The 20,873-nt window shown below is 55.7% G+C and overlaps 3 protein-coding genes across 5 annotated transcripts; 1 reads left to right on the plus strand and 2 right to left on the minus strand.

Annotated features, from left to right (window-relative positions):
• Nucleotides 1-86: 86 nt before the first annotated feature.
• On the minus strand, nucleotides 87-3,723 carry TPI1 (triosephosphate isomerase 1). The gene is made up of 7 exons (XM_082742607.1): nucleotides 3,374-3,723; nucleotides 2,069-2,192; nucleotides 1,872-1,956; nucleotides 1,665-1,797; nucleotides 1,301-1,386; nucleotides 776-863; nucleotides 87-686 (listed from the first exon to the last, which is right to left on the minus strand). The coding sequence occupies exons 1-7, from the start codon at nucleotides 3,597-3,599 to the stop codon at nucleotides 568-570; spliced, it is 861 nt and encodes a 286-aa protein (XP_082598733.1). The 5' UTR covers nucleotides 3,600-3,723; the 3' UTR covers nucleotides 87-567.
• A 644-nt stretch (nucleotides 3,724-4,367) lies between these two features.
• Nucleotides 4,368-17,528, minus strand: USP5 (ubiquitin specific peptidase 5; the record flags this gene model as incomplete). 2 transcript variants are annotated; one of them, XM_082742599.1, is made up of 20 exons in its annotated part: nucleotides 4,368-5,025; nucleotides 5,663-5,747; nucleotides 6,000-6,153; nucleotides 6,363-6,508; nucleotides 6,587-6,730; nucleotides 7,315-7,437; nucleotides 8,066-8,154; nucleotides 8,782-8,956; nucleotides 9,275-9,428; nucleotides 9,921-10,046; nucleotides 10,174-10,261; nucleotides 10,546-10,617; nucleotides 11,267-11,460; nucleotides 12,279-12,373; nucleotides 12,852-13,036; nucleotides 13,272-13,417; nucleotides 13,568-13,701; nucleotides 13,897-13,963; nucleotides 14,228-14,353; nucleotides 17,319-17,528. In XM_082742599.1, the coding sequence occupies 20 exons, from the start codon at nucleotides 17,526-17,528 to the stop codon at nucleotides 4,932-4,934; spliced, it is 2,607 nt and encodes an 868-aa protein (XP_082598725.1). In that variant the 3' UTR covers nucleotides 4,368-4,931. The 2 variants fall into 2 exon arrangements, with proteins under 2 accessions (XP_082598725.1, XP_082598724.1); XM_082742598.1 differs by having other exon boundaries at nucleotides 7,246-7,437.
• A 301-nt stretch (nucleotides 17,529-17,829) lies between these two features.
• Nucleotides 17,830-20,621, plus strand: CDCA3 (cell division cycle associated 3). 2 transcript variants are annotated; one of them, XM_082742608.1, is made up of 6 exons: nucleotides 17,830-18,393; nucleotides 18,607-18,782; nucleotides 19,249-19,378; nucleotides 19,624-19,917; nucleotides 20,041-20,144; nucleotides 20,271-20,621. In XM_082742608.1, the coding sequence occupies exons 2-6, from the start codon at nucleotides 18,663-18,665 to the stop codon at nucleotides 20,427-20,429; spliced, it is 807 nt and encodes a 268-aa protein (XP_082598734.1). In that variant the 5' UTR covers nucleotides 17,830-18,393; nucleotides 18,607-18,662; the 3' UTR covers nucleotides 20,430-20,621. The 2 variants fall into 2 exon arrangements, with proteins under 2 accessions (XP_082598734.1, XP_082598735.1); XM_082742609.1 differs by having other exon boundaries at nucleotides 18,307-18,393; nucleotides 18,488-18,782.
• Nucleotides 20,622-20,873: the final 252 nt, after the last annotated feature.

Here is a 20,873-nt window from a genome sequence, read left to right on the forward strand (position 1 = left end):
TTTTCTGTACAAGTGTTCTGTGCTGCCTCAGAAAGGAAAGAGAGATGATATGGGTAAATACAGTGAAGCAGGACACGCCACAAGGCTCAGTGCCAGGTGTTTATTGCCCCCCCCACACGTGGGATTGCTCACATACACAACACACACAGGCGTTGGCATCACGGGAGAGAGCAGCGCCTCTGGGCGAAGGACAGGGCGTTCTCTCAGCCCCTGGCCTCAGGGAGCGAGATGGGAGACGAGGATGGCTTCTCTCTCCTGCCCTCACTGGGGTCTGAGGGGGCCCATGAACAAATGCCACCCCTTCCATCTCTCAGCCATGGAGAAGCCACCTTGGTGACATGTTTCGTTCCAATTGTTTGTTACGTGGAGAAGGGATTGGCCTGGTCCCAGCCATTACAGGGGAAGGTGTAAACATTAAGAGGTATACTTTGGCCACAAAGGGGGCGACATCATCAGAAGCATGTGTGGGGTGGGGGGTGGGGGAGGAGCACTGTTACTGAGCTGCTGGGCTATCTAGTCCCTGGCTTAGTAGAAGAACAGGGAAGACGGCCGGGGGGAGGGGGAGGCTTATTGTTTGGCATTGATGATATCTACAAACTCTGGCTTGAGGGAAGCCCCGCCCACGAGGAAGCCATCCACATCAGGCTGGCTGGCCAGCTCCTTGCAGGTTGCTCCAGTCACAGAACCTGGGAAGGGAAAAGAAAGAGGGAATAGTCAGGGATGGGCTAGAGGTCCGAGTCCACCCCTGTATCAGGTGGGAGCCAAACCCACCTACCTCCATAAATGATACGGGTGCTCTGAGCCACGGCGTCAGAGACGTTGGACTTAAGCCATCCACGGAGCTTTTCATGTACTTCCTGGGCCTAGAACAAGAAGCCAGATGAAGTAAGCCTTTTGCTGCCTTTCACTCAAAGGCTAAGACCCTGGGCCCCAGTGAAGAGAGGCAGTATGGTTTCAGGGCAAGAACCCTGAGATCTGAGTCAGAATGCCACAGCTCCAGTACCACCCCAGACCCTGGAATGGATGTCTTTGGACAACTCACTCTACTCTGGACTTGGGGATTCCTGTCTTTACTATTATTATTTTTAGCTATTTTATTTTTTTAAAGTAATCTCTACACTGAGCATGGTGCTCGGACTCCCGACGCCAAGATCAAGAGTCACATGCTCTACTTACTGAGCCAAGCAGGCACCCTGGGGGCTCCTGTCTTTAAAATTAGGGGTTGGCTCAGGTGATCTCTGTTGCAGTCCAGTCCTGCGCAGGCAGGTAGAGGAGGGGCAGAGCTCCTGGGCTCGGTTACCTGTTGGGGTGTCGCAGTCTTGCCAGTCCCAATGGCCCATACAGGCTCATAGGCCAGGACAACCTTGCTCCAGTCTTTCACATTATCTGCGGGACAGAGATCACAAATGGAGGGATGATCAGGAAGGAGATAGCCAGCCCATTGCCCAGGGAATCAAGAACGGTGGTGGCCTAGTGCCCCCTGGTGGCTGTTGGAGGAACTCCAAGTGATATCTATACCATCGGCAGGAACAGAAGTGATATGGAGGATGCAAGGGTTCTCACCCTCCCAATTTCCCCTTCCTGTATCAGCATGGGCATCTGACCCCACCCTCTGTGCCTCTGTAGCCCTGGTCAGGCTCAAAGCTCCCCTTTTCCAGAGTTACCTGCGATGACCTTGGTTTGCTCGAAAACAACCTTCTCAGTGATGCCAGCTTCCCTCTCATCTAGCTTCTCCCCAATGCAGGCAATTACTCCAAGTCCCTCTGCCAGGGCATGGGCCACTTTCTGTCCAATCAGCTGTTAAGGAACAGATTTGGTGACACAACTCCCTTGGAATAAGGCATCTCCTACCTCCCTTCCTGGTTACTAACCTCATCTGACTCCCCAAAGACGTGCCTTCTTTCCGAGTGTCCCAGGACTACCCACGTGGCTCCACAGTCTTTGATCATGCCAGGGCTAAAGGAAGAGAGAAAGCCATGTTTCAGCCAAGAGCCCACCTGTGGTTTTCCCCTCAAAAAGGGAAGTGAGGGGAAGGTCCCCACAGGCCCCCCTCCTGCCTGCATCTCACCTGATCTCCCCAGTGAAGGCCCCGTTCGTCACTTTGTAGCAGTTCTGTGCAGCCACAGCAATCTTGGCGTCCAGCTTCTGCCTGGCAAAGTCGATGTAGGCGGTGGGGGGTGCACAAACCACTTCTGGAGAGTGGCAATGATGGCACAAGGGAATGAGGTCACAAGGAAGCCACTCTCCAGGCTCCATCCAGTGTTCTGGAGGGCCCTCGCCTTCACCTTATTTCTCAGTTCTGCCTTCCAGCCCTTTTCACTTCAGCAAGATCATCTTTGTCCACTTCCCAGCCCCAGCTGGGCCATACCCAACTCCTTGAGCCTTCCAGGTGTCCCTGGGAGGTCAAGGCCCTCCCTGGCCCTGCCCTCTGCTCTTTAACAGCTGTGGTTCTGATTTCCCCAGGCTATTCTGAGCCTAGGCACCTCCTAGACTCAGCATTCCCTCGGAGCCAACCAACCAGGCCTCCCTTCTAAAATAGTTCACCCCTACCGCCCCCAGGCAAGGATTTTTAGCAAAAGCAAAAAGGGCCAATTCCTGGAGTTTGTACTGGGGTCTTTGGGGAATAAATCAGGGCTTCTTTTGATCAGGCCGGTGTTTCTGCGACTGAGGTGAGTGGGAGGGTAAGGGCCGAGGACAGCATTCTTTGCCCGTAGGTGGCAGGGGCGGGTGACAAGCTCATCGAGGCCTTGCGTTTTCCCATTTTCAGCCTGCAGAAGGCTGTAGGATCGCTCCTCATTCCCCAATTGCCCATCTTGTTTGGAACCTGCTCAGCCCCTTCGTGGGAAGGCAGGCGCCATCCGGGCCAGTGAAGGATAGAGCGGAGAGCTCAGGAGGCCACCGCCGCCCGGGAGTGGGGGAACTCGGCCCGCCCAGCAAGGCGCGGGGAGGAGTCGCGGGCTACGTGCGGCGGCGCACGGAACAGAAGGACGAGGGGGCAGGTAGCTGGATCCCCGCACGCAGGCTCAGCCTCCTCCCCCATACGGAGGGGCTGTCGCCAACCTCCCGTGATCGTCCGCAGGGCCTCCGTTCCTATCCCCGGCTCCCGTAGGGTCCCGGGCCCAAGCTCACCCACGGTGACCCCAGAAATCCCCTCCCGCCCCACGATCCGAGGGCACCCTTACATGTAGCCCGCCTTTCCCCCCTCGACCCATCCCCGGTATTGCGGCTGCGAGGTCAAAGTCCCGACCCCCACCCGCCCTCGCGCCCAGCCCTGCATCCAGGTCCACGCGGACACCGGGCTAAGCGGGCTCGGGAGAGGGCGCTGCCACGCCCGACCTCCCCCAACCCCGGCCCCCGGCCGGGCAGGGCTCACCGGTGTCGGCCGGCACCTTGGCTGCGTTCAGAGTGGTGATGAGCTCCCCCAGGTTCTTCTTCCGCCCGTTCATCTTCCAGTTCCCCCCGACGAAGAACTTCCTGGAGGGCGCCATGGCGCTGGTACCGACACCCTGAAGGTCAGAAGCAGCGCGCAGCCGCTGCCACTGGCCGCTTATGTAGAGCGCCCTGAGGCAGAACTCCGCCTCTTCCCCGCCCTCGGCCATGGTTAGTCCGGCCCAGCGCCTGGAAGCCCCGCCCGCCGCCGCCGCCCCCGCCCGCCGCGGCTGCTGCAAGGCTGGGATGTGACCCCTCCCCCCTTATTGTAGCAACGTTCCAGGGGCGTCTTAGGGCTCGGGCGCTTCGACCCCACCGCCTGGCTGCCGGGGGGAGGCGAGAACCCACCCTCGGGGGAGCCCCACTTGACGACTACAGCCCCCCAGGGGCCAGAGGTGCTTCCAAGAGAAGCTTGGACTCCAGGCTGCTTGGTCTGAGATCGCATTGCTGGCCTGGACCGAGGGAGCTCTGAGGGGGCAGGTCTCCAACTCTGTGAAAAGGACTTCTTCCCTCCGCTCCCCCCCCCACCCCCGCCCGTTGGAGTAGCTGCATCCCTGATTGCTGAGCAGGCACCTTTGACCTATGGGGGGAGGGGAGGTAGTCCCACAGCTACGGGGCCTGTAGGAGGGTTCAGAGGGGGAAGGGCGGCCCTTGGCACTTGGGACCCCTCTGGTGTGACTGCTGGAGGGACGGCGGAGTTCTTCATCCCATCTTTGCTCTGTGTCACCCTACTTCACTGCCCCTGATCTGATAGTACCCAGCCCCTAGCTTTCTTGCACTGCCCCAGTGCTTGCTCCCCTGCCCCCATCTCACAGCCCATTTCCAAAGAGCTCTAGAAATAGTCAAAGTAGAGAAAGGCCCAGGGAGGGGGCAGAGGTGGTTCTCCTGCTGGCCCCAGACAAGATCGGTCTCCTTTGACGTACCTAACAGGACACAACTTAGCCACTGTACTTTTTATTCACATCGTGTATTTTGGCATTTTCCAGAGAAGGGCAGGGAAGAGACAGGGTGGGGGAAAGACAGGCTGGAGGGCGACAGGGATCCCCATTTCCCTCACAGCCCTCCTTGCCTGACCACACAGGGAGCAAACACAAAGAGGGAGGGGAGGCACGGAGGCCCCCTTCCCCTGGAAGAGGCTGCACAAAGCTACACCCAGGCGCACACACAAACAAGCCCCCCTCCACATCAGAGGCCGGCAGGGGTTACACAGAGAAGCAGAGCACTGTGGGTCCAAGGGGCGGGGAAAGCAACGAAGTCGTCTCACAGACAGGTGGCCGGCCCCTCCCATCCCCTTCCTGCTCTATCCCCAAAGTCTCTCCAGTGTCCCCCCGCTTTGCTTGGCCATTCTCCTGTGGCCTCGAGCTTCTTCCCTGCTGCTGAGGACAGAAAGAAAAAGGGTACAGAGCAGGGAGGGTGGTGGCTGAAGTCCATCCCTCAGCCCCTATCCCTCATGCCAGATGGTCTGTCCCCTGTCCTCAGCGGTGAGGGGTCAGGGCAGGCTCTTAGCTGGCCACTCTCTGGTAGAAGTAGATGTAGCCCAGGTCCTTGGGTGGCTTCTCAGAGGCACACACTTTCTGGTCATTGTAGATCACCCACCTGGGGAGGCGGGCAGGGGGAGGGTGGAGAAGGATGAACAGACTGGGCATCCACTCCGCATCAGCTTAGTCTCTGACACAGCCCCTGGAGTAGATCCGGGTGATGCCGGGGCAGAGGTCCCCCATATTCTCATCCTGGGCCCCTGCACCCACAGGCTAGCTGCTACCTGCCTGAAGGGAGCATCCCAATCCCATTCCCTGCTCGGTCTTCAGATCCTCCAGCACTTCTATGACCACCCCCACCCACTCCTGCCAGGCCCAGGACCACCAACTTTTTCTGGAAAGGGCCAGCCAGTAAGTAGTTTAAGTTTTGCAGGCCATCCAGTCTCTGACACAATTACTCAACTTTCCTGCTGCAGTGTGAAAACAGCCACCAACGACACCTACATGAGTAAGTGTGCTTATGCTCAGTAAAACTTTATTGAAAAAAGCAGGTGGCCTTGGGCTCTCTGGCATTGGCTGATCCCTGCAGTCAGGCGTTCTATGCATTTCTGGTGTCTCTGCGCCACCCCCCCCCACCCCGCCCCGGCCCAGCAGCCCTTTACCTTCTCCCACAAATACCCTGAAGACTTCAGGATGCCCCCCACTCTTCCCCACCAGCACTCCCCAGTTTCGAATGTGCCCTGCCAGCCCCTCACCTGCCTTCCTTCTTGATGTGGCAGACATAGTGACCACACATGGTAGAGGTGCCCATGTGACTGATGAAGGCAAAAAGCTGATACTCTAGAGGAGACAATGAGAGGGGTCCCTGAGCTCCAGCCCAAACTCAGGACGCCAGTCTCAGGGACTGGGGGGTAGCGACTGGGTCACAAGTCTGTCTCGGCCTCCTAGAATCCCACCTTCAGAAGCCACATCAGTGGAAAGAAGCTTCTGCCCCCTCTGCTTCCTGAGGGAAGCAGAGCTGCAGGGGAATGAGGAGCTGGTAGCGGACTGGCTAGACTCCACTGGCCCATCCTGCTTCCCAGGGACACTCACTTCCAGGCCCATCCCGGACTTTAGGTCCCACTGGCACGGACTCGGAGATGGAGTCGGCAGCGGAGCGGCCCTCCGAGATGTCCATGGCGGCTTCTGCATCCAGGTCATCAATGTGACTGAAGATCCAGTCCACAGCCCTTTCTAAACTATTGTTCTTGGAGAGGAGGGAAGCGTTACTCTTTTCAACAAGTTCAGGGCAAGAAAAACCACCAGTGAAGGCCTCAGCTCCCTCAGTGCAGCCACAAGAAGGAGGAAGCCTCGGCCTTGGCCGTCTCACAAAGGTCTGGCTCACAAAGGATGGAACCTCACCGCCACCCGTTCTTCCCCATGGGCCCCCAGTCCTCAGCCAGGGGCAGCCCATACCGTGGCCCGAAGAGCTTTCAGGGCCTGGTCCCGGGAAAAGCCCATGGAAACGATGGTGCTCACGCAGTCCTCCGGTGGGGGGTCAGCTGCTGCACTAGTGGAGCCAGGCCCGCTGGAGCCAGGCAGGATGAGGGGGTTTGCAAAATCTGCGGGGGTGAAGGGGTTGAAGTGTGTGTGTGGGAGGATGGGGGCCCTGTCCCACCCTGCCGCCCAGCCCAGCCTACCTGGATCGTCCATATGTGACATGACCCAGTTCATGGCGGCCTCAGCCCCACTGTTGCCCGTGTAGTAGACAGCCTTGCGGCAGGCATCCATAGGGAAGCCCATCTCCACCAGCTGGATGATGACTGATTCGTCCAACATGGGTGCTATGGGGGGAGAAGTGAGGGCATGGTGACACGACTCCTTGCCCCTCCTGCCTCCCACGGTCCAACCCCCCAGCCCTCTCCCAACCCTCCCACCCCCATTCCATGCATTTTCCTTCCATGGCCTGGCACCTTACTCCAGAACCAAAATGGCGGCACGCCATGATGTGGATCCCGCAGTACTAGAGACACAAAACTGAGGCTAAAGCTCTCCTATAGATCCCCCTCCTCACCCATTCTCACAGAATGGGCCCCGTTTCTGGAGTATGATGCCTGCCTGTCCCCACCCCCAAGTGATGAGGTGACAAGGGCAGAGAGGCAACTGGCCAGCGCTACTGCCATCCACACAGAGAATGCGGCTGGGAGTGCTCTAGTCAGTCCTCACATCCAACAAGAGGGCAAGGGAGATTCGAAAGGGAGGGCAGGAGAAACACAAAGGACAGGGTCAAGGGGAGGCAGGCAGAAAAGACCCCCATTGGCAAAGAAGAGAGAGACAGGCAGGAAGAAGAGTCACTAACATGTCGGAGAGGAGAAGTGAGGGGAGCAGAAGGAGTCTTCGTCTTCGTTGCCATAGAAACCAAGGCTACCTTTGGGCTCATCCGGAGTGACCAGGGGTGGGGCAATGTCAGGCAGCTCCTCCTCTCCAGGCTGCAGCCCTGCACCCCTCAACTGGGAGATGTCCAGCTCCTCCGGCATCTCAATGGACACGTCTGTGATCGCAACGGTGGGAAAAGGGTCACCTTGGCAGCTCCCTGGGGCCCTCCCGGAGAAATCACTTGGGGTTCCTCAAAGCCCTGCCCCACACCGTGGCACTGCTCTGTAATAAAGAGCTGCTCAGAGCGGTTCCAGTCGCGGGGGTCCTGTTGTCATGTAATGGTGGGCCTGGGAATCAGGAGGCCTGGCCTCTAGTCCTAGAGCTACCTGAGATATGATACGGTCAAGAGCGGGGGCCTCCGACTCGTACAGCGCAAGGCTCTCATACCTCTGTCGGTCTCAACTTATCTAGGACAGGCCAGGAGGTGAAGTCAGTAGTTCTCAAAGCCGTTGGGGGCAGTAAGACTTGGGAGAATCGTGTCAAGATTATCTAAATGAGAACCTCTTACCAAGTATAAAAGTAACACCATGAGAACTGCTTTTGGTTCTGAATCATCAGTGTAAAATCAAGTGCTTTACTATTTTTAGTCCATGCTTTTCAAACTCGGCTCATTTTGAAACACTTAGGGTAATGTTTTCCTCCTTCAGAGGAAAGTTGGAGAAACGCTAGGTTACACATGGTAAGGCCCCTTCTTTTTCTAGCATTTTCTGCTTAACCTCCCTCACTCGTCCCAGCCACCATACCCAGTTTCTTGGGCACCCAGTCTAAGCCGAAGGTGAATTTCTTGATCTGGATGACCAGGTAGTCAGGGAAAGAGGCAAATCGTGTGGTCCTAGGGAAGAGAGAGCATTCTGGTACCCAGAGAATCCCAAAGTTCTCTTCTCCTGAAACCCCCACCCTGGGGTTCAGCCTCTCATGGGTAGAAGACCTGAGAGCCCAGAAGACACTTCAGATTCTTATCTTGCCCTGGGCAGACATCAGAGCATCTGCAGACAAGGAGCAGCAGAAGCCAGGGGCCTGTCAAAGGGGTGAGGGTGGGAGGGGGGAGAATGGCTGAAATCCCTTAAGACCAAAGCACACTTTCAGATCTCAAGCCTATGCCAATAAAAGAATGAGGTTCAAACTCGGGCCATTTGCTAGAAATCTAAACTCTGTCCAAAATGCAGACTATGTGTCTTTGCCCTGCCAAGACTGAGAGCACGAGTGGACAGAAGCTGCACTAGAATGTGACCCTGTCCCACAAGAGAAGACAGCATGACAGGGACAGGACAAGGGGATGTGGCAATCATCCACATCAACTGCTGCTGAGGCCTCTTGCTTCCCTCAGAGCCAGCTCCAACGGACACAGCCCTGAGAAGCCAACCAGGAAGGGACGGAAGACTGAGAACAAGGCGGAGGATATCCCTGGGATCACCCTGACAGCGGCCCGAAACCAGAGGCGCAGACCATCAGGACTTACTTGACAGCTACGGATTTGGCCTGCAGGGCCGTGCTCCAGAAGTCGTCCACCTGCTCCGGGGCCCCGTAGGCCTCCAGGCAGGAGCTGAAGGGTACCTGGGCCCGGACCAGCTCTGGCAGTGGCAGTTTCTCCTCCTCGGCCTGCCGCTTCTTCTCCTCATACTCGAGAAGCTCCTCTGCTGACAGAATTGGTGGGTGAGTTCTTCAGAGGCTATAGCCTCTTGCCCTCCTTTTTGCCTTGCCAGACCACCCTGGGGCCAGGACGATGTCAGCTGCCCCCTGCTCCAAACCCATGTGACCCATGCACGGCTGATCTCGCCTTTGGCCCCAGCAAAGCGCTGACAAGACAAGGTGCTCCTACCTCCCTGAGACAGCCCTGCTTTGGACTCCCAGGTGGGGGAGCAGGGCACCCTGTGGGTTCTGCTTATGTGTCCTAGCGCCCCTCCCAGGCCTCACAGCCCCACCACACGCAGGCCTCGCTGGGAGCAACGTGCCTTTGTTAAGGGCTGTGTCCATGGGCACAGGCAGCTGCATGATATAATCAACTCGCTGGGTGTACTTGACCTTCTCTGTGGCCAGGCACTTGATCTTCTCCTCCACCAAAAAGCGGAACACCTCGTTAGGGTTTTCAGAGCTCCGACAATTCCTCTACGGAGAAGAGGCAGGGTGGGGAGGTCTGCACGGTCAGGGAGGGGAATAGGGGCCTGAAAGGATCACTAGGCGCTCAGGGAGAGGGAAGAAAGGAAGGGAGTCTATCCTGAGCAGGCATGCCGATATAAGAGTAGATCCTTCCGTAATTAACTGCCCCTCCCCTCACCCCGGTGCCATCATAGGAGACCATGGTAGAACGTATTGGTATTTTTCTCTGCAGGCAATAAGCATCCTCATCTCATTTTCTCTGGGTGTACCCTGCATTCAGCTGCAAACCCATTGAGCAAAAGGATCGCTGCTTAGCTTTCCCAGTCTCCGCGGGGGCACCTGCTACTCACAGGGAAGACCTGGTGCACGCAGACCCCCCGTGTCCCAGGGAGGGCCTGACTGGGGCTGACTGGAAAGAATGGGCGGGAGGGAGACAGGCGAGAGCTGCAGGCAGAGGGAGGGAGGGTGGAACAGCCTTCTTGCCATCTTGCCAGCTCTTACCTCCACCATGTTGATGAGGTGAAGAAAGAACTCTTGGGCATCCTGCTGCCGGTTGGTGGAGAACTCAGGGTGACCCTTGCCAATGAGGGCCTTGAACATCCGAGGGGCGATGCCATCTTGAACTTCCTAGGTAAAGCCAGTGCAGCGATTCAGCTGGGGCTCAAGAGGCCACAAGGGGCCTTGTTTAGACATCTCCCAGACCTCAGTCTCCCCTTAATTTCAGAGCCTGAAAGGGATAGAGTCCCAGACTCACCTTTTGGTCTGGGACCTGCTCCCCATCGCCTGATTCTGGGGCTGGCTTGGAATACTCTCCTGAGAGCAGGCCGTGGCCCAGTTTGGCCCTGTGTTAACATCCAAGAGAACCATTTAGCTTCAGTCCACTAATGACCATCTGACCTTTCTTTGTGCCTTTCCTCCCCAAACCAATCTCTGCTGATGGCCCTTAGGCAACTCTCTACAATGTGAAAAACCACAGACTTCCCAGGAGCCCAAGTCAAGGCAGACAGCACGGATGGAGGCAAACCCTACACTGCTGCCCATTCCAGGCAGTGGTCATGGGGGAGAAAGAAGGCATGGGGGCGGCGAGGCTCTCAGGAGCCTCTGTACACAGGACCTGGCTACATACACCTGGGTGCTGAAGTCCTGGGTAGGGTCCGTCGGGGCATTCTGGAAAATCTTCTCCAGCTTATCCACATACCTAAGAGCCAAAGGAAGCATAATTAGAGGTGCTTTGGCAAGGGCTCCAAGGGAAAGGGGAGGGAGTATTACCCACTTGCTCAGGGAATAGGCTCCCTCCAGAGTGGGGAGTTACGGGGTTGAACCACAGGTCCCCCTTCTTCCCGGCAACCTGCCCTTCCTCCCCTTCCCACTGTGCCAGCATAGTGCACTCCGCTACCTTCTTTCCCAGTCTCCTCCCCAGGAGTGAGCCAGGGGAAGGGAGAAGGCAGCCTGGGAGAAGGGTGAGGATAGCTCCCATTATCTGGGATCAAACAGGTCTTTCTCCTAGTGTCCCAGGCCCTCCCCTTTCCCCAGGGGTTACAGGGCCACAGCAGGTCCTCATCTGCTGTCACTGGTCTCAAGTAGAGAGATCATCCCCTTCCTACCGAGTCAGGCAGGAGGCCAGGGAGCGCCCTGGGATCAGTGTTCTGCCCTCAGTGGGACCCGTGGGGCTGGGGGACAGTGCTGCTCGAACTGACGGGAGTATGCCAGCCACAGTGTCACAGGAATGAAGACTGAGCCAGAACACAGAGGTCCTGATGGTGGCTGAAGGAGTGTGGCCTAGAGGCTGGCGTCCAGCAGAGCTGTGGGGCAGGGGTCCACAGTCATGGGGAGGGGGTGCCACTTACTTCCTCTGGAAGTCAGGGATGCTGAAGAGCACCTGGACCACCGAATTGAGGTAGCAGCTGTTACCCAGGTTCCGGATGCCCGTGTAGCCAGGCCCAAACAGAGGCTTCAGGGGCACACCCAACTCCTGGATCAGCTCCCATTCGCCAATCCGCTGGTTCATATCGATCTCCAGTTCGGTCATTGTCTTATCCGTCTACAAGGGAAGGTGCACTTCAGACCCGGTGAGAAACTCAGTCCTGGATTTTTCACACTGATCCCTCACAGCGTCTGGGACGGTCCCTGGCCAGAGCTTCCAATGAATATGATTATAGGCTCTCATATAGGATACACACTGGCTAGTCCTAGTCCCAGTTCTGGAAGGTCATGTGCAATTGTTCCCTATGCCTTGAGTCATCAGGCCTCTGCCCAGGTGACAAAAAGAAATGAATGGGATTCCCTCCACTCGAAGTGTTTTTTCCATTCTGAAGTTACCCCTTCTCACCCCTCAGCTCTGCACGCAGGTATCACTGCCTCGATCCCCTCAACCGGCCCGGTCCTCCTAGTGTACACCACTCCTGCAGCACCTGTCTGTCTCTGTGGGGTGTTTTTTATTATTTTTGAGTAGGAGCCACACTGGGCATAGAACCCAACACAGGGCTTGAACTCACAGCCCTGAGATCAAGAGTCAGATGCTTAACCCACTGAGCCACCCAGGCACCACCCCTCTAGGTCTCTTTCGCAGCACCCTTCAGTTTGTGGTTAGTCACTCATTCGCCTGAGTAGATGATAAGTGTCTGCCTTTCCATCTAGAATATGACTCTGTCTTAGTCACACAGTGCCTAGCGTATAGTAGATACTCAGTAGTATTCAATGAGTGAATAAATAATTCTAGAAAGCTTTTCAAAGGAAGCACAAATGTCCTGGGGACCAGGATCACTGTGGCAGCTGCCACTGACACACTGCTTCAGCCTCGGGCTGGGACGGGCCTGGCAGGGAGGGATGAGGAGCATTGGAATCCGAAGGGGACCTCACCTTTTGCATCTTTAGCATGTCAATGCCAAAGTGGGACAGGTGTTCAGCCAGGTTGGGGTCCAGGACCATGTCATCCTCATCATAGGAGTACACATCTAGGGCAGGAGGCAAGAGGAGTGGGGTCAGAGGGGGTGGCTCTGGACTGGCCAGGCCTCCAATCCCACTCCCTACCCCAAGGCAGCGCTGGTGGGACAGAAGCATGAGCCCATAAAGGAAACCCTCTTTGGCGGTCCTGAGGGGCAGTGCGGTCATGGTTATGGTCACCGGCCCTTCGGAGACTGGCTGTCAGGGATGATGGTGTGAAAGAGGGCGAGGGCTGGAGTTACTTGTCACTCTACCGCACAGGATAGGGTGCTAGGCTCAGAGGGGTTTGGAAGGATACTCATTAAACAGATAATGCTGGTAACCTCTAAGAAAAGGACTGGGATTTGGAGGGTTAACTGAAGATTTAGTCTCATCTGCAATATTTTCATTGTTTATCAAGAGAACGCATGGATATGTTCTGTCATATGCAATGAATAACAGTTAAGATACACTCCAGCAGGCAGGGAGCTGGGGGAGGGGTGGGAGTACCGGCTCCATCAGGTGTGATGGTGCCCAGCTTGACAGCTAACGGGTAGCCCGTCTCCCTGTAGTGCTCCACAGCATGGTTGTTGCCCCCGCTGCCATCGAAGTAGCGTCGGCCACAGAGAATGGAGCCATCTGTCAAGTTGAGCCACAGGTTCTCTCTCATGTCACACTTGGAACACTTCCAGCCACTAACCCAGGGAAAAGAAAGTCACTGAAACAGGGGTCAGGGGTAATGGCATTGGCCCCCTGCCAGTCCAACAGCTCCCTCTTCTCTCCTTTGGGCGTCCTTTTGCTGAGTTCATCTCCCCCAGTCCCCCTCCTTAGCCTGCTACCGACCCTCTCTCCCACCAGATCCCCTGGGAGGGTGGCCTCTCTGCTATGCTCTGGGGGGTTGTACCCCAAGGTGGAAGGGCCAGGCCTCACCAGGGAGGGATTCGAGCTGGGTTGTCCAGCTGCTTGAGGTTGAAGGCATGCTTAGACACCTGTCGTACTTCTCCATCCCAGGCCTGCACCTCCTGCTTGCGGGAGGCCGAGTCAGCTGACAGCAGGGCCTCCACCGCACTGGTCACCTGGGGGAAGCAGAGGGTCAGAGATAGCACTCAGCCCTCCCCACTCCCCTGTCCCTCTAGCCCCTCAGTCTCCAGCTTTCTCAGGGCTTGCCCAAGACTTCGGGCCCCGCTTGCCCTAGAGTCCCTGGTAGGGTGGGATGGTATTCATACCCGATCTCTGACAATGTCAGGCAGTCCCCCCAACCCATCCCGGGCAATCTCCAGGTAATCCGGCAAGATAACAATCTTCACATCCTCATCATATTCAAATTTGTCCTCGCTGAGGTCAAATCCGCCTTCCATGCCTGGTAAAACAAGGAAGAGGAGGGAGGGTAGGATGACCATCACAGGTAAATGTCCCTCCTCCCATACAGCATCTCCTTGTGTCCCCCTCCAGAGCTCTAGGGGCACTGATCAGGCCCATTCTTCTGGGGCTTTCCTGGAATGCCTGAGAGCAGGGAAGACCAGTTCAGGAAAAACGGAACCATAATGGAACTCACCAATTGCCAGCCGGGTGGGCTTCTTACGGGGGGGATCTCCAGTGCTTGTAGTGGTGTCCTCTTCCTTCTGCAATCAGGCAGGAAGGGCCAGGATCAGCAGTGGGTACCAGGGAAGGGACAAATGGGGAGGATGGACAGGACAGAGTGGGTTAATCTTAGAAGGGAAGAGAACTAAAAAAAACCATGGGTGCTGAGTTCTAATGATACCAACAGAAATAGGTGAGAGGGGGAAATCGAGACCAACAGAAGGTCAGAATGGAAGAGACAGATTCAAAATGGAGGTGCAGTGGCACCTCAATGTCCCTCAGCCTCGCCCCAGCCCTGTCCCTACCAGGCGCCTGGTCCTCCGGAGGTGCAGGTAGACTCGCTGGCCCGTCTTGTTGAAATGTCTCTCCACATACTGTTTACCAAAGCCCAGGAATGTGTTCATGCAGATGTACAGGCCACCCTCAGACTCCTGTAGTACAAGAGGCAGGAGGGAAAGCACAGGGAAGATGCAGCCTGGCCAGGTGGGGAAACCAAGACCCAAGGCTAGACACTGCTGGTTTCCAAAAAAAAGGCTCTGTTCTCCAACACCACGTGGCTCTCGGGAGTCATTTAGCCATTTAGAACCTGGTATATGGCGAAGATTCTCACCCCTCTCCTATGAATTTGATAACAACCAAGGATACCAGGGGTGGAAAAACACCTGTCAGTAATCATTCCTCTTCCTTCTTGATCCTTCTTTGGGCTCTGGAGCCTTCCAATCAATTGCAGAGAACTCCCTTTACCTTTTTCTTTTTCTTTCTTTTTTTTTTTTTAAAGATTTTATTAATTTACTTGAGAGAGAGAAAGAGAGAGCATGCACAAACAGGGGGAGAGGGGAGAGGCAAGTTCCCCACTAAGCAGGACCCCAGGGTCATGACCTGAGCCAAAGGCAGACGCCTAACTCTTGGAGCCACCTAGGCACTCCCCTTTTTCTCTTTCCTTGAGGTAAATTGGAGTCAAATACTATGGATTTCCAGGGCCAGTGATTATATTCAGAGGGAAAGGGGTCCTTTCCCAGGAGGGGAAAGGCCTGCATGCCAGACACAGAACCTAAAGCAGGGACACAATGCTAAACCCTGTCTCATCTCCAGGACTCAGAAAAGCTTCCGGACTCTAGCAGAGATGCTAGCACTTGAACAATACACCCAATTCCTGAGCTTGCCAGCAAGCCCAGACTTTTCCTTTACCACACCCTACTAAGTCATTAAACCTTGGTCCACGCTGGGTCTTCTCCCTCCTTTCCTGCTAAAGCCTAGCTCCAGGGTAACAATGCCTTGTCCGGGGCTCACTGCTATACCTGAGTCTCATTTGGCAGGGACATAAAGACCAGCATTCTCCAGCCACTACCCAGCTGCCTCCCCTCTGACCAATAACTAAAACCCCCACTGAAGTCTATCAACTGCCAACCTCAAAGCCATTCCCCCCATAGAATAATCTAGCAGCACCTGCTAAGACAGCTAGAACACATATAACCCAGAAAGAAAACAGGGAAAAACAAGGGTCCACCCCAAATCACAGCTAAGGAGAGAGGATGAGCTTCTCTAAAATGGAACAAGTATGCCAGTTCCTTTGTGAATAGTGATGGATAAGGTGGAGGAGGTAATTGGGGAAAACAAGAGTCTTGCCACAGATCTGAGCTGCAACGGGCGTCTTCTGCCTTGAATAATACATGCCTCAGTGGCCTTGAAAAATTCTCTGTGATATGAAAAATAGGGCACTCTCTAAGGCAGTTCTTGGTCCCATTGATTGCTCTGTACCACTCCCTAGAACAGTGTGGATTACAATGTTTATGAGCAAATGGGACATTTTTCATTAGGGAGGTCAAATAAGCTCCCTTCCTACCATGAACCCAATCTGAAGATCATCAAACATGCTGGAAGTCAGTTAGGAAAGCAACTAAGCCACACTGGAGATCTCCTGATTTGGGATGAGAGGAGGAAAGTATAACAAGCTTATGAAAACACCATTTGGATTATTTGAAGCAGTTACTAAAGAGAGACAGACAGGAGTGTGAAGAGGGACCCACTGACTTCTACCATCTGTTGGTAATTAAGAAAAACCTTTCCCTCCTGAGAAAGACAGCGCTTCAACCCGCACTTGATGAACTGGGTGGCATGTAGGAGCTCCCCGGTAACCGAACTCCTTGGTTGGAAATAAAAATACGCTGGTTTCCTCAAGGCTTGGCAACCCCGGAGCTCTGCTCTGAGCCGTCCTCTTTCAGCTTTGCCAAAGCCAGACTCCAGAGAAGCAGCACATCGTCTGAGGCTCAGATCAAAGCCTTGCAAACCAAGCAAACCACAAATCGCAGTGATGATCCTGAACTGGGCCTTAGATCATGCTGCTATACTCAGCACTGGCGATGCATTAATGAAGCCTTTCCACTCTGACTTGCAGTTTTCCCAGCCATGAGCTGGTCTGGCTCAACACCCTGGGCAGGGCCCAGCGGCCGCTCGTCGGGAGGGGAGGCGAGGGGGGCGGATCCCAACCGGGCTGCTGCCCTCTCAGTTAAGGCTCTGGCCAGGCCAAAGGCTAGTCTCCGCTTGAGGGTGACACAGGAAGGCAGAACTGCAGGAAGGGAGGTTCCGGGTGGAGGCTGCAAAACGTGAAGCATGGTGTGGGTGGAGGCTTTGTCTAACTAGTCAAGAGTGGGAGCGGGATGGGAAAGGGGTCTTAGTATCCTCCACGAAAGACACCGTCTCTCTGGCAATACTTTTAAAAGGGTTCCCCCTGCTCTCTGTGACGGGCGGGAAAAAGAGAGGGGGCAGCAGTCCCAGGTCACGTCAAAGGAGAAACGACTAGAGCTTTCCTCCCTTCTCTCTCCTCCCTACCACCAATGACCCACCTCCCCGCCCCCTGTCTACATTAACCATGGGTGGAGTCTCTCTAACTCGGCCCTTCTCAGAACCGGCCTTCTTCACGGTCCCCTCCAGACTACTAGGCGCCCACGAACCGCAGTCCCCACCCTCCAACCCTAACCCCGGCCTCGGACCGTGCGGGGTCGCCCCATCCCTCCCACACGAGACTACAAAACCCGGAGGGCCGTGCGCGGCAGGCAAGGCCAACTCCCAGGCTTTCACAGGGGTCCACTTGGGGGATGTAGTCCGACGATCGGATGCGCCTCTACCTTGGAAAGGCAATGAGGGGAGAGAGCGACTACGATCCCCACAGTGCTCCACGAGATGGGGAACGGGCGAGGCAGGCGCGGTGGCTTCCGGGGGCGGTAGTCATACGACAACTCCGGCTAATTAAATGCAACGGCAGGGAGGAGCGTGGGAGACTACAAGTCCCATGGTGCATCGCAGGAAGGCGGTAGCCCAAGCCTTGCAGGCCCCGGCAGAATGACCAGGGCGATGGAAGGAAGTCGTGCTCGCTGCGGGCGTGGGGAATGGGCTTACCGGTGTGTCGAAAGAGAAGGCGCACTCGTCTTTGTGGACCCGGTCTCCAGCCTTAGGAACCCGGATCGTCGGTAATACTGACAGCAGCGCCTCCTCACTCAGCTCCGCCATGACACCGGCAGCAGCTCCTCCACACACAGCGGCTCCCACCGTTCCCAGTCCCCCACCCCCTAGGCTTGCCGTCCAATGAGCACTACTCGTTAGGTGCATGCGCTAAAGGGAGGACGCGCGAGAGTGGCAGTTGGACGTAGCCTGCCTACTAGTGCTCCGCCCTCTGCCCCACTCTTGACTAACGCCAATGAAAAAGCGCTTCTGATGCAAGCGATGGTCGAGAGAACCAATCCCACGCTCCCAAGGGCAGAGCGCATGTAGAGCAGCGAGGAGGGTCCCGGAGTTTTGGATGCTCGGATTCTGGGACCCCTACAGTCCCTTCGTGTGTCTTCTATCAAAGAGTAGGAACTGACGGTTGTTTAAACCAATCAATCCCAGAAACTTTCCTGGTTACTGTCCAATCGGAAAGTAGAAGGCCAGTTGTACTCTTGGTATTTGAACAGGAGCTGTCCAATGAGGCGGAGTATGAGAGGGTCGTGCCGAGTGATTGATAACTCTGTCAGCCAATAAGGATTACTGGCTCTGTCGCCTCAGAAAAATCTTCATAACTACATCTCCAGTTGGATCTGTACAAAATCGCGTAAAAACTCATGACTCTATTTTTTTTTAAAATAAAATTTTTTGGGTTTTTGAAACTGAAGGTGTTAAAAGCGAAGACCGGCACGCCTCAAAGTCTTACGACGGACAGCTCCGAACCCGTTGCGGAACAAAAGTCCCCTGAGCAGGGCGGTGTCAGCCCTGGGCCAGCCGAGCCGCTGCTCATTGGCCCCACGGTTCTCATGATAGACATCGCCCCCGCCCAATGGCGTCCCGCACTGGAGGTGGGTCTCACAAGGAGGCCCAGAGGAGCCTGCGTCGGCTCCACCAATAGAGTCAAAGCAAGGGGCGTGGCGGGAGGTTTGAAACTCGGCGTCGGGAGTTGAGGCTCCAGCTGCGGTGCACCCAGACGAGGAATCGGGGCCTGGTAAGTGATTTGAGTTCATTAGCGAATAAGTTAGAGGGCTCAGCGGGCCCAGAATGAGCCGGCCTGTCAGTTGCACCAGTCATTATCTCCACAGAGGCCTCTGGCCGGGCGGCGGGAAGGCTCCTCGGCCGGGAACCGGGAAGATCGGGTGGTCTGCAGTCAGAGGTCAGACGTGGTCGCAGTAGTGGCTGAGACCTGAGTCATTTCGCACAGGCATCCCCTCCTCGCCCCCGGCCGGGCCCTGCCCCACCTTATTCCTCCTGGATGAGATGGGCTCAGCCAAGAGCGCCCCGGTCACCCCCGCGCGGCCTCCGCCGCACAACAAGCTCCTGGCCCGGGTGGCGGACCCGCGTTCACCCAGTGCGGGCATCCTGCGCACTCCCATCCAGGTACGCGGGGCCCGGGTGGGGGAGGCAGAGTCAGCCTTCGTGGGCCTCTGCCTAGCCTCGTTCTGAGAAAGCCATCACGCCCTCCACTTTCTTTCTTTCTTTTTTTTTTTTTTTAAAGATTTTATTTATTCATTTGACAGAGAGATCACAAGTAGGCAGAGAGGCAGAGAGAGAGAGGAGGAAGCAGGCTCTCCACAGAGCAGAGAGCCCGATGCGGGGCTCGATCCCAGGACCCTGGGATCATGACCTGAGCCAGAGGCAGAGGCCTAACCCTCTGATCCACCCAGGTGCCTCACACCCTCCACTTTCTAATCCGAGGCCCAGTTTTCCACTTTCTTAATCCGGATGGGGCAGGCTGAATGCCCGAGGGCTTTGGCCTTGCCTGCCTGGACTATCCACCAGGGCCTAGAGACCTGGGAGGGAAGAAAGAGTCCGGGTCCAGACTTGTAGCCTTTGGTTCTGCCAGGTGGAGAGTTCTCCACAGCCCAACCTACCAGCAGGGGAGCAGCTGGAGGGTCCTGATCAGGCCCAAGACTCAGATCCCCGCTCTCCTACCCTTGGCATTGCACGCACACCTATGAAGACCAGCACCGGAGGTAAATGGTGGGCCCAGGAAACTCTGGTAAGGCTGTCACCTAGGATTCGTGGGTTGGGCTAATAAAGCTATCTTCTCCATCCTCTTGCTTTGAACCAGTCTCACTCTTCTCTCAACGTTTCTCCTCTCACCTTGATTTCTCTCTTCCCGATCCCTCACCTACCAGGGCATGAATCCTAAAGCTCCTGTATCTTTTCCTGTTTGCTGAATGATTTGCCATTATCTCACTTGACTTCTCCCCTCTAGAACCCTCGAGCCCACTGGTGAAGCAGCTGAGTGAAGTATTTGAGACCGAAGCCCCCAGATCGAATCTGCCCCCAGAGCCTGTTCTGCCCTTAGAGGCAACTTCATCTTCTGAATTGGACTTGCCTCTGGGCACCCAGTTTTCCCTTGAGGACCAGACGCCACCCTGCAGCCAGGCTGAGCTCCCCTCCAAGCAGGTGTTCTCCAAGGAGGAAGCAGGACAACCCTCAGAAACCCCCATGGCCAGCCAGGGCTCGGACAAGCCTTCAAGAGACCCTGAGACGCCCCGATCTTCAGGTACAGAATCTAAGGGCAAGGTAGAGGGAAAAGAAACTGGGATAATGTCCACGGTTGAGTATAGAAAGAATAAACTGTGAGCCCCTAATTTTGGCTTTTGCTTTAACCCCTTACCCACCTTAGGTTCTAAGCACAATAGACGGAAAGCAAATGGCAAGGTACTAGGGAGATCTCCCCTCACCATCCTACAGGATGACAACTCCCCCGGAACTCTGGCACCACGACAGGTAAAGGGGGAGAGGGTGAAAACTTACTGACCAAGGCAGGCTGGAGGGTGGGAGGCCTTTTTACCAGATCTTCCCTCTCCTGAACAACCTCCCTTCCTCCTCCAAATCACATACCGCTTTTGGCAGGGTAAGCGGCCTTCTGCCCTGAGTGAAAATGCTAGGGAGCTAAAGGAAGGGGCCATTCTGGGAACTGGACGACTTCTGAAAACTGGAGGCCGAGTATGGGAGCAGGGCCAGGACCAGGACAAGGAAAATCAGCACTTTCCAAACTTGGTGGAGAACTAGGCTGAGCGTGGCCCCAGCACTGGCTTCACCAGGGGCAGAGTGATGTTGCGTCCCCTCCATCCCATCTTTTCCTGGGAGACTGGAAAGGCTCGTTGTCTTCAACCCCCCCTAAACTCCTGGCTCGGGGACTCAGCGCTTTCTTGGGCTTTGTGACTCATGTGTTTCTTGTATATTAAAGAAAGTGGTTTTAAATGATGTTTTTCAGTGTTCTACCTAAACCTTGCAGTGGGCTACTGTAGGTAGAGAAGCAGCCTGGGTAACTTGGGTTCCCTGTCTTCCAAGCCACTTTCACACGCTTCCCATAAGTCCTGGTGTTCCCCAGAGCTCCGTCCTTGGCCTTTTCCTCTTGTGCTCCCTAGGTGTGCCCCTCCAGAGCTTTAACTATCATTTACTTATATTCTGGTAATTTCAGGTCCCTCCAACTAGCCCTGACCTTTATCCAAC

The sequence above is a fragment of the Mustela nivalis genome, assembly GCF_964662115.1.
Source record: "Mustela nivalis genome assembly, chromosome: 7".
NCBI lineage: Eukaryota > Metazoa > Chordata > Mammalia > Carnivora > Mustelidae > Mustela > Mustela nivalis.